Consider the following 12,447-nt stretch of genomic DNA (forward strand, 5'->3'; position numbering starts at 1 on the left):
AAGCCCTGCTCCTCGGGGCCCTCGTCTGGCCAGCAGTCTCACAGATGCACAGCCTGGGCGACAGAGAGTCTCAGAAAGAAAGGAAAACTGGCTTTATAAAATCTTGCCACCGCTTCCGCAAAGCAGCCATCCTTGGCCATAAAGAAGAACACGTTATTGGTGAGTATGTAGAAATGAGTGTCCTGAAATATCTCTGTAAGATGCGCTGTTATACTTACACTGACGCTATGAACCTTTCAGCGGGAAAGTAGAGCACGGAAGAGATGAGCGCGCCTCTTGGGCCTCTTGCTGACACGTGGACCGTATCGTTTGTCCCCGCAGATATAAGCGAGGACACGTCCTGCGCGGAAAACTGTACCTGTTCGTCCTGCTTGCTCCTGGCCCCCACCATCAGCGACTTGCTCAATGACCAGGACTTACTAGACGTGATCAGGATAAAGCTGGATCCCTGTCACCCAACAGTCAAAAACTGGAGGAATTTCGCAAGCAAGTGGGGCATGCCCTACGATGAACTGTGTTTCCTGGAGCAGCGGCCCCAGAGCCCCACCCTGGAGTTCTTACTCCGGAACAGTCAGAGGACGGTGGGCCAGCTGATGGAGCTCTGCCGGCTCTACCACAGGGCCGATGTGGAGAAGGTCCTGCGCAGGTGGGTGGACGAAGAATGGCCCAGGAGGGGGCGTGGAGAGCACCCCAGGAACTTCTAGTCCTCAGCTCCTTCTCATCGGCCTCTTCGGACCCTGAGCCGAGCACAGGTTAAGGGGCAATGTGAATCTGTTCTTTTTTAAGTTTAGGCGAAGGACGTGGGACAGCGGACCTTAGTTTTCCCCAAAGCTGGTGGTTTTGTGGAGGGTAGGGTATGTTTTTGGTGGCGGATTTTCCTTTAGTTTTGCACATCTGTTTTTATTTAATATTTGAATCTGGAATTGGGAAAAATATGTTGTAGGCTCCTATAGGGACCAGGGCCAAAGCTACAGTCAGAGTGGATTCATGCCATGATGAAAATAAAAGTATCCTCTCCCTTAAAAACTGAAGACTGAACTCAGAACTAAAAGTCATCATCCACAAGATCCTTTATGATTAATGACACTCCCACAGCTTAGAAGGAAACCACAGAGAGAAGTTTCCCTTTAGTCTGTTACTCTTTTTGTTGTAAAGTACTTAGGTGAATTCACAGGCTGCTGGCATTGCGTGGTGATACTCTTCAGGACACATGCCAGCTTTCTTATTCAAATACTTGTATAATCTGGGCACTATCAAAGAGGACTTTGCTTGAGTGTTTTTGAAAGAAATGCAAAAACCGATGGTGATTGGGAGGACAGAGTCAGGAGTTAGCAGGGTAATAAGGACCATGGGAAAGGTGTTGACAAAGAGTAGGCCCGGGGCTTCCCTGGTGGCGCAGTGGTTGAGAGCCCGCCTGCCGATGCAGGGGACATGGGTTCGTGCCCCGGTCCGGGAGGATCCTACATGCTGCGGAGCGGCTAGGCCCGTGAGCCATGGCCGCTGAGCCTGTGCATCTGGAGCCTGTGCTCTGCAATGGGAGAGGCCACAACAGTGAGAGGCCTGCATACCGCAAAAAAAAAAAAAAAAAAAAAAAGGCCCTTTCGGTACCCTTGGCTTTTTAAAAATTAATTTAATATTTACTTTTATGTCTTGTATATCAGGCTGAGTGTTTCACCCCTGAGAGAAAGCTCAGTTAAGAAATAAAAACTACCTGGCCTGTGGGTGAAATGCAACCCCGTCTAGCACCTACTATCCCACCTTAAAACAGGGCCCAATAATACTACACAGTACTTTAGTGAAGAAAGAGATATCTTTACTGGTGATACTGGGAAGGAAGCTATGCATTAAAACCTAAATTTCAAAGGATTTTAAACCAAGTGAAAAATTGGGTCCAAAGACTATCCCCTGTTCTCGTTTGATGGTTTACTGTGGAAGGTGGTGTGGATGGGAGCGTTTGCTATTAGAGAGAATTTTCTAGGTTTGGGGGGTGGGCGGGGGGAGGGAGAGAGAAGCCTTGGTTTACTTGGCGATTTCATAGAAGTGCTATTTGGTTTTGGCTATAGGTTTAGAAAATTAAGGCACTTTGTCCAATTTGGGAGGATTCTGTTTAAATCCCTGACTAAAATAAGCAAAAATGATGAATGACATTGGAGTACAAGGGAGATTAGGATTAACTCAAAAGAAAGTTGTTTCCTAAACCACTGACATTTTTTCCCCCGCTAGCAGTTACAGCAGTTTTTATGAGGTTGCTGGTATATAGTCAGCCTGACCGTCAAATGTAAACGCTAAACTTGCAAAATTACTATAGAGACTTACTCATCACTTCTGATTCAGTCAGTGCTAGTCACACCTAGCTCGTCTCGTCAGATTTAGCAGATAAATGTCAGGTTTATCAAAAGATGTACTCAAGGGCTCGCCTGGTGGCGCAGTGGTTGAGAGTCCGCCTGCCGATGCAGGGGACACAGGTTCATGCCGCGGTCCGGGAGGCTCCCACATGCCGCGGAGCGGCTGGTCCCGTGAGCCATGGCCGCTGAGCCTGCGCGTCTGGAGCCTGTGCTCCACAACGGGAGAGGCCACAACGGTGAGAGGCCCGCGTACTGCAAAAAAAAAAAAAAAAAAAAAAGAACCAGTTCCTAACATCCCCGACTTGAAATCCAGAAAATGATGAAAATTTTCTCATGGAAACACTGTTGGTGATCAGACTCTGTAGAATGGACAGTTCTGTGCTTCACAAATTCCTGGATTAACAGCTTTTTGTGGGCTGACTCGGGGACACTAGTCCCTACTGGCACTGCTTCTGTGGGACATGTTTCCAAAATTCCAAACTTCAGGTTTCAGTTTCAAAACTGACTTTAGGCAGAATTTATCCTCATAGATTTCTTGAACATGGCTCTTGTTCATAAGTGTCAGCTGAACTTATCTTTGAGTTGGATCAAAAACGTTAAGACACAGAATTCAGGTGGATTAGCTATGGGGAGAGCTAAGCATGCTCCTTATCTTTTTTTTTTTTTTTTGGCTACATTGGGTCTTCGTTGCGGTGCGCGGTCTTCTCATTGCGGTGGCTTCTCTTGCTGCAGAGCACGGGCCCTAGGGCATGTGGGCTTCAGCAGTTGCAGCGTGTGGGCTCAGTAGTTGTGGCTTGCGGGCTCTAGAGTGCAGGCTTAGTAGTTGTGGCGCATGGGCTTAGTTGCTCCGCAGCATGTGGGATCTTCCCGGACCAAGGATTGAACCCATGTCGCCTGCAATGGCAGGCGGATTCTTAACCACTGCGCCACCAGGGAAGTCCTGTCCTTTATATCAGGAATTACAGGAAAACTGAGACCACAGAACACCACCCACTCGTCTCTCCATTTGGCGGCATTAGTTTGAAAGCCCTGATGGCTAATAATTTCCATCACTGGCTATGAAAGCTTAAATTTCTATTGTAATTGCATAGGGGACGTGCCAGGGTAGAAGGGATTTTTTTTTAATATGGGATTTGATAAAAATATGTTGTTTTAATTTCACTCTACCATTATTTGCTCATATTGACATCTGTATCTGTTGGCATTTACCTTATGAAAAGTTTTAATTATTAAGAGTATGATATTAGCAGAGAGAGATTTAACCAAACATTGTTTTTAATTAAAGTTCATTCGGATTCTAGACCTTGACCAAATGGAGGATGACTTTTATTTGTGTTACATACAGAAATACCAAAAGTAAATCTCAACTAAAGTAGTACTATAATTCAATTGTGAAATAACCCAAAATAACTTTGTTTAAAGTTAATTTTTAACAAATAAATATTATAAAAGCATAAATATGCTGATATTGGGTTGGCCAAAAAGTGCCTTTAGTTTTTAAGTAAAAATAAAGGACACATTTTTCATTTTCACCAAAAACTTTATTGAACAACGTATTCACCCTTTTGTTTTACTACCTTCTGCCACTTTTTAGGCAACTTCATAATTCCATCTTCCCCAAACTTTTTATCTTTTTGAGCAAAGAACTGTTCCAGGTGCCTTTTACAGTCTTCCAGGGGATTGAAGTTTTTTCCATTAAGAGAATTTTGTAAAGACCTAAATAAATGGGGCTTACCTGGTGGCGCAGTGGTTAAGAATCCGCCTGCCATTGCAGGGGACACCGGTTTGATCCTTGGTCCGGGAAGATCCCACATGCCGCGGAGCAACTAAGCCTGTGCGCCACAACTACTGAGCCTGCACTCTAGAGCCCGCGAGCCACAACTACTGAGCCCACATGCTGCAACTACTGAAGCCCACATGTTCTAGGGCCCATGCTCCACAGCAAGAGAAGGCACCGCAATGAGAAGCCCATGCACCACAACAAAGAGTAGCCCCTGCTCACCGCAACTAAAGAAAGCCCACATGCAGCAATGAAGACCCAACGCAGCCAAAAATAAATAAATAACTATATGAATTAAAAAAAAAAAGACCTAAATAAATGGAAATCTGAAGGTGCAATGTCTGGTGAATACAGTGGATGAATCAGAACTTCCCAGCCAAGCTGTAACAGTTTTTTCCTGGTCATCAAAGAAACGTGGTCTTGCGTTATCCTGATGGAAGAGTATGCATTTTCTGTTGACTAATTCTGGACGCTTTTCGTCGAGTGCTGCTTTCATTTGGTCTAATTGGGAGCAGTACTTGTTGGAATTAATCATTTGGCTTTCCGGAAGGAGCTCATAATAGAGGACTCCCTTCCAATCCCACCATATACACAACATCACCTTCTTTGGATGAAGACCGGCCTTTGGTGTGGTTGGTGGTGGTCATTTTGCTTGCCCCACGATCTCTTCCATTCCACATTGTTGTACAGTATCCACTTTTCATTGCCCGTCACAATTTGTTTTAAAAACGGAATGTTCTCATTACTTTAAGTAGAGAATCTCATGCGGAAATACAGTCAAGAAGGTTTTTTTCACTTATGTGGAACCCAAACATCAAAGCGATTGACATAACCGAGCTGGTGCAAATGATTTTCAGCGCTTGATTTGGTTTATTTTGAGTATGTCGGCTATCTCCCGCGTGGTATAATGTTGATTGTTCTCAATTAATGTCTCGATTTGATTGCAATCAACTTCAATTGGTCTACCTGACTGTGGAGCATCGTCCAGCGAGAAATCTCCAGCACGAAACTTCTCAAACCACTTTTGACATGTTCGATCAGTCACAGCACCTTTTCCCTACACTGCACAAATTTTTTTGTGCATTTCCATGCATTTTTACTTTTCTTGAAATAGTAAAGTATATGCTGAAAACGTTGCTTTTTTCCTTCCATCTTCAATATTAAAATGGCTACACAAAAATTCACCAATTTTGATAATTCTTTTTTAAATGCACGCTGCTATGACAGCTGTCACATACAATCTTAACAAAATTGTTTCGAATGAAGTTAAAGACAGCTAAGTGCTACTAGAGCCATCTTACGGAAAAAACCGAACGAACCTTTTGGCCAACCCAATACTTTACAAAGGCAAAAGTGGAAAGAAAGGAAATTATTTAAGTTCATTAATACTTAAGAGCTTTGGGCTTCCCTGGTGGCGCAGTGGTTAAGAATCTGCCTGCCAATGCAGGGGACACAGGTTTGAGCCCTGGTCCGGGAAGATCCCACATGCTGCAGAGCAACTAAGTCCGTGCGCTATAACTACTGAGCCTGCGCTCTAGAGCCTGCGAGCCACAACTACTGAGCTCACATGCCACAACTACTGAAGCCTGCACGTCTAGAGCCCGTGCTCCACAAGAGAAGCCACTGCAATGAGAAGCCTGCATACTGCAACAAAGAGTAGCCCCCACTTGCCACAACTAGAAAGCCCGCGCACAGCAACGAAGACCCAGTGCGGCGAAAAACAAATAAATTAAATAAATAAATTTATATTTAAAAAAATACTTAAGAGCTTTGCTTATTATACTCTCTGTAGGGATCCATGTTGAATTGACCACATTATAAACTAAACTGCTTCTGATGAGGTCCTTTTGCTATTAGAAGGATGAAATCTCTTTAGCTAAGTTCCGAGATACACTCTTTTAAACAAAACTCCCATCTGCAATGTTATGATGTTATGTGATGAGGCTCTGTGTAATAAGCATTTTATTTGGTTGCAATAGAAAATTTCTACTTGCAAGGGAATGGAAAGCAAAGCTGTTTTAGACACCACACACCCCCAGGACATATACGCACAGAGGAAGACTCAAGTAGATGTAGACAAAAATAAAGCACAGGGCTTCCCTGGTGGGGCAGTGGTTGAGAATCCACCTGCCGACGCAGGGGACACGGGTTCGTGCCTCGGTCCGGGAAGATCCCACATGCCGCGGAGCGGCTGGGCCCGTGAGCCATGGCCGCTGAGCCTGCGCCTCTGGAGCCTGTGCTCCACAACGGGAGAGGCCACAACAGTGAGAGGCCCACATACTGCAAAAATAAATACATAAATAAAGCACAGGGTTATTTAAAATTATAAGATTTAAAATTGTTAGGGCTTCAATTGTATGCCAGGATTGCCCATCAATATTTCAGATAACTTGTATGAACAAGTCTTCCATTTTTGTGACACTAAATAATTAGTCAATAATATAGAGGAATTCCCTGGTGGTCCAGTTGTCAGGACTCCGTGCTTCCACTTCAGGGGCCCTGGGTTCAATCCCTGGTTGGGGAACTAAGATCCTGCAAGCCACCTGGTGAGGCAAAAATGAAAAAAAAAAAAATAGTATAGGAAATACATGGTAATAGACAAAAGATGTTGCACCTCTGTTTTTTTCTGAATAGTAGTTTTAATGTGGTGCTGCCCTCTGCTGGAGGATGAAATCTGTTCACATCCTTTCAGGCTTGTTTAAGACCAGCCTAGAACCAACCTTCCATTGATTATTGGTTTTACGTTAGAACCCTTAGAAGTAGCCCCACTAAAAGATAGGAACAGTGCAGTTATTTTACAAATTGACAAATATTAGAAGTGGAATGGGGCCTGCATGATTGAGATGAGGGTTCTATTCCCCTGAAGGTCCCCATCATAACAGTTCCTCACTCTGGGGATTCTTCCTAAACACTCAGAAGGACTTTTCTTCTGTGGAGATTTAAGATTAGCTGTCTGGGGATAGTTAGTCTCTTTGGCTTTCAATTTAATGATGCTCCGTCTTTAACATCATGAGAACAGTGGCTTCTATGCAAAAAGACAAAGGGATCGATCTCCCTCAGTTACAGCGAACTTCAACCAGAAGTACTAGACTTTCCTCTTCCTCTGTGATACATGATAGAAAAACACATTATTTTAAATACAGTCCTAATAACTGGTCTAGCAAATTTTCTTTCCCTTTTTCAGATGAATGAATATGTTTCATTTAGTTTTGAGCCATGACTATCCTCCTTATAACATTTTTCCACATCTGCCCTCTCTGTTCTAGAATTTTCCTCTCCTTCAGGTCCATGTTTCTGCTCTGTTGCTTGTTTTAGGGCCATTTCCTCACTCCTTGAATCAGATTTCTTCTGTATGCCTGTGGCCTTCTCTCTCCCAGCTACGGGCTGACATCGGCTTCCTTTTTTCACTTAGACATGCAGAAACAATTTGTTGGATTGTCTATCATATTTAGTGACACTTTGGCCCTAAGAACGTTGAAACCGTTTTCTGCCCTTGTAACTGAAACATACGGAGCTGCGTGCACCCAAGGAACTGACTGAGAACCAGTTTCCCTCTTTGTTCTATGATTTCCTTCCTGGGAATTCCGACTCCACCTACTGAACCATGTGCACTTGGGTATAAATGGATGAGAGGGTATGTCTTGCTTCCCTCATGTTTAGAGGGTCACGGCCGTGACGCTGATCCAAGTGCCGGGCGAGTGGGGGGCCACACCTGGGGGTCCAGATCACCCAGAGGAAGCCCCACAGCAGAGGAGGAGAGGCTGTTCTCTCTCTCCCCGTGGCGATGTTCGGCCGAGGATGCCTCCTGGAAATCACTCCACAGCTGAATCGAAGAGATCAAAGTAGTCAACGGTGCAACTCGAAATGAAACGATTGAGTTTATCCACCCTTTTGGAAACGTAGAGGGTAGCTTCTCAGGGCTTCCTGAGCTGAGCCATGCTCTCCTGTTTGATGTGACCGCCAGTGACCATTTTCCTTTGAGGCAGACCCTTGGAAGCTCCATGGGGGACACTTCTTCAGCTATGCTTTTGAACGACTGAATTTTTGTGATCCTTTCTATATCTTCGTGCTGTACTTTTTAAGCTGCCTTCATTTTGATGTCCTGCATGATTTTATGTTTTCTTTATAAATAGAAATTATTTGAAACTGTAGTAATGGGTGCTACAAAATTAAATTGATGTCAACCATGTCTCTAATTGGTGCTTTTATGCAGATTCTAACACAGTTGTTGATTCATGTGTTCTCTTGGTCAGTCATCAGTCGGAAACCTAGTGACTTTCTAAAATGCGTCCTGGGGATGCAAAGATAAACAACACCTTCCTACCCTCCAGGAACCTTAGACGAGGGAGAGTCACCGTACACGATGAGAGATGTTCCTGGAGAAAATGCCACACCCATCCAGGAATGGGCAGAACAAAGTGAGAATCACTGACGTAGAAAGAAAGACAAGTAAATAAGCAGTCTGACGAAGTGCTTCAGATGCCGTGATATCTATATGTGAAGGGCGGTTTCATGGTTACTTTCCGCCCCTCCTAACTTTATCTCTCTGGTCCAGGCTTGTCCTCTGAGCTGCCAGACACCCACAACTACGAGCTTCACATCTCCACGCATGCGGATGTTTCCCAGGTACCTCAAACCCAACCCGTCCTAAAGGGAACCCATGACTCTTCCGTCCGAACTTGTTCCTCACCGGAGTTCCCTGTCGTACCATCCACCTTGTTTCTAAGTCATCATCAAATCCCCCTCTCCATCCCTCTCTCTTCCACCTCCCAAATATCTCTTAAATCTCTTCCCTCCCTTCCATCGTCATGACCGTCCTCACCCAAGCAGCCACCCTTTCTCACCCGATGACGGTCTCCCAAGTGGCCTCCATATGGTGGACGGATCCTGTCATCCCCACATTAACGCCTTTGATGGGTTCCCATTGAACATTAAGTCCCAAATTGGCAGCGTGGCCTCGTGGCCTGTGACTTGCCTGTGTGGCATGTCGTCGTGCTCCACTCGCCCACAGCTCCTGATGCTTCAGCCACGCTGAACCGTGAGGTCCCCTTCCCACCCAAGACTTCACTGCGAGCTGTCTCATCTGCCCCGTCCACACCCTGGCCACACTCAGACCTGGACACACCAGCCTTCCCTAGCTCAGCCACCTCAGCCCCGAGGTCTCACGTCAACACCACTTTCTCAGGGAAAGGGCACCTGACTTCCAGACTTGGTTGCCTTCCTATTATTCACCCCGTAGCACTCATCCCAACAGTAATAACTTGATTACTGATCTCACCCCTGCCCGACTGCACACCCCAGAGGACAAGGGTATTGTTCGCTGTTCACTCTGTCTCATCAGCACCCTCTGATCCAGAAGCAATTGGAAATATGCTGAAATAATGAAATGGAACTAATGAATTAATACTCTAAAAAAGCAAGAACTTTTTTTTTTTTACAATATCGTGGTCCTTGAGGAGGAAAAATGCTTATAAATATAAATACAAAATGAGGGCGTTTACATACCAAACCATGAATGCTTCTCGGACATGGGGAGCTTTTATTTTAATGAGGTTCAACCTGTTTCATTCATTTTCTGGGCTTCAAAGATCAAAGCAAAAATGTTCCAGGGTTAGATGGTAGTGAATCTTGCACAACGTTGTGAATATACTAAAAAGCACCTGAATTGTACACCTTAAAATGCTTAACGGGGTGAATTTTATGTTATGTGAATTGTATCCCAATTGGGGAAAAAAAAAACCCACAAAAAAACACATAAAAAATAACCAAAGCAAGGGAGGGAGACGCAAGAGGGAAGAGATATGGGGGTATATATATGTATGTATAGCTGATTCACTTTGTTATAAAGCAGAAACTAACACACCATTGTAAAGCAATTATACTCCAATAAAAACGTTAAAAAAAAAAAAAACCAAAGCTGCTCCCACAGGGGAGAGTAAGGCAGAAAGAGCAGCTCCCAGCTCAGAGCCAGGCGTCTGTGGCTGAGGGGAGTGGGGTGAAGGTGGAGGGCTAAGTGAGGAAGAGGCTGGTCTTGAAGCCCGTGAGGACTTCTCAGTGAGTCCAACCAAACAATGCGCCTTCCGTCTCCTTGGTGACAGCTAAAACAATGCGCCTTCCGTCTCCTTGGTGACAGCTATGATGATGAGAGCGCTCTGGACCCCTGCTGTCCTCTGGGGAGCTGAAGATCCCGCTCCTCAGACAGTCTGTGGAGCTAGGGACCCTGCTCCAAATACCACCATCCATCTAACCTCTTTGCCCTGCCGCCCTCTCCCGGGACAGCACAGACCAAAACACCGAAGAGGCCAAAGTGATCAGGGCAGTAGCTGTTGGATTGGGCCGAGTTACAGAAAATCATCATATGTTTGCTGTGGACTCAGTAAATAACAACATGGGAGAACCAACCGGACCAGGTAAATGAAGAGAAATAAATGGCAAAAATTGGTTCTTCCTCTACATGTATGTCTCTGAAACAAGCCAGATCAAAAAAAGGGTTATTTTTCTGGAGTGACCGATTCGGACAGATTTTACCTCTTTTAGATGATTTGTTTCTAGTTTTAATGTTAAAAAGACATTAATAGAGGAATTCCCTGGCGGTCCAGTGGTTAAGACTCCAAGCTTCCACTGCAGGGGGTGCGGGTTCGATCCCTGGTGGGGGAACTGAGACCCCGTGTGTGGTGTGGCCAAAAAAATAAAAAAGACACTAATAGAAGAAATCACATTAGTTCGGTCAACAGACATTTACTGAGCGTTTACTGTGGTCAGGCCCTCAGCTCACTTCTGAGAATGTAATGACAGCTCTTGGCAGTCCCCAGCCTCAAGGGGCCAACAAGTCCAGGAATGAAGACAGACAAGAAGACAGGCAGCTGTCCTGTTAGGAAGCTGAAGGTTGTCTTTTATACCTAGAATATAGAATTTCTAGTTGTTTCAGTCAGTTTCTTTTTGGAGAAACAAATGGTAAGTTCCATCAAGGGAATTTAATAAAGGAACTAATTACAAGAGTTAAAGGAAACCAGTGAGGAGCTAACAGATGTAGGCATCTTTAGGTCTAAAGGAGGAGGGTGAGGAAGAGGTCAGTGGGAACATGGCTTGGTAGCTCATTTCTGTTTTTTGGGGGGTTTTTTGGCCATGCCACGTGGCTTGCAGGATCTTAGGCCCCAACGAGGGATCGAACCCGCGCCTTCCACAGTGAAAGCGCAGAGTCCTAACCACTGGATTGCCAGGGAATTCCCTGGTAGCTCATTTCTTTCTAGCACTGATTATCTGGTTGTAACACAGTTTATTTAACCACTCACCTACTGAGGGACATCTTGTTTGCTTCCAAGCTTTGGCAGTTATAAGTACAGTTATATTATACTGCTGTATAAACATTTATGTGCAGCTTTTTGTGTAGACATAAGTTTTCAGCCTCTTTGAGCAAATACCAGGAAGTGCAATTGCTGGATCATATGGTAAGACTTTAGTTTTGTAAGAAACTTCCCGGCTGTCTTCCAAAGAGGCTCTACCATTTTGCATTCCCACCAGCAATATATGAGCGTTCCTGTTGCTCCACACCCTCACCAGCATTTGGTGGTGTTAGTGTTCCAGATTTTGGCCGTTCTAATAGGTATGTAGTGTTATTTCATTGTTGTTTTAATTTGCTTTGTCCTGATGACACATGATGTAGTGCATCTTTTCGTACGCTTATTTGCCATCTGCATGTCCTCTTCTGTGAGGTATTTGCTCAAGTCTTTTGCCTGTTTCAAAATCAGGTTGTTCATTTTCTTATTGTTGAGTTTTAATAGTTCCTTGTATATTTTGGTGTCTATTGAGGTCTTTGATCCATTTTTAAATTGGGTAGTTTTTTGTTGTTAAGCTTTAAAAGTTCTTTATATATTAATATTTTGGATAATAGTCTTTTATCAGAGGTATCCTTTGCCAACAATTTTTTCTCCCAGTCTAGGGCTTATCCTCTCATTCTCTTGACACTGTCTTTTGCAAGAAGAAGTCCTTAATTTTATTGAAGTCCAGATTATCAATTATTTATTTCATGAATCGTGTCTTTGGTGTATCTAAAAAGGCATCACCATACCCAAGGTCATCTAGGTTTTCTCCAGTATTATCTTCTAGGAGTTTTATAAAAGTTTTGCATTTAACATTTAGGTCTAAGATCCATTTTGAGCTATTTTTTGTGAAGGGCATAAGGTTTGTATTTAGATTCATTTTTTTACATGTGGATGTCCAATTGTTCCAGCACCACTTGCTGAAAACACTATCTTTACTCCACTTTATTCCCTTTGCTCTTTTGTCAAAGACCAGTTGACTGTATTTATATGGCTCTATTTC

General features: G+C 44.2%; 1 protein-coding gene across 3 annotated transcripts in view; it reads left to right on the plus strand.

The window, feature by feature from the left end:
• EDARADD (EDAR associated via death domain) overlaps window positions 1-10,529 on the plus strand; it is a 62,869-nt gene extending 52,340 nt beyond the window's left edge. For 2 of the 3 annotated variants that reach the window (XM_082673482.1, XM_082673483.1), the window contains exon 6: window positions 322-753. In XM_082673482.1, coding sequence (XP_082529608.1) covers window positions 322-704 — 383 coding nt within the window. In that variant the 3' untranslated portion in view covers window positions 705-753. Of the gene's footprint in view, window positions 1-321; window positions 754-8,680; window positions 8,752-10,404 lie in introns of those variants that run through there. The other variant, XR_014297868.1, reaches the window with a different exon arrangement.
• The last annotated feature ends 1,918 nt before the right edge of the window (window positions 10,530-12,447 follow it).

Source organism: Grampus griseus (assembly GCF_964374135.1).
Source record: "Grampus griseus genome assembly, chromosome: 16".
In the NCBI taxonomy this organism is placed as follows: domain Eukaryota; kingdom Metazoa; phylum Chordata; class Mammalia; order Artiodactyla; family Delphinidae; genus Grampus; species Grampus griseus.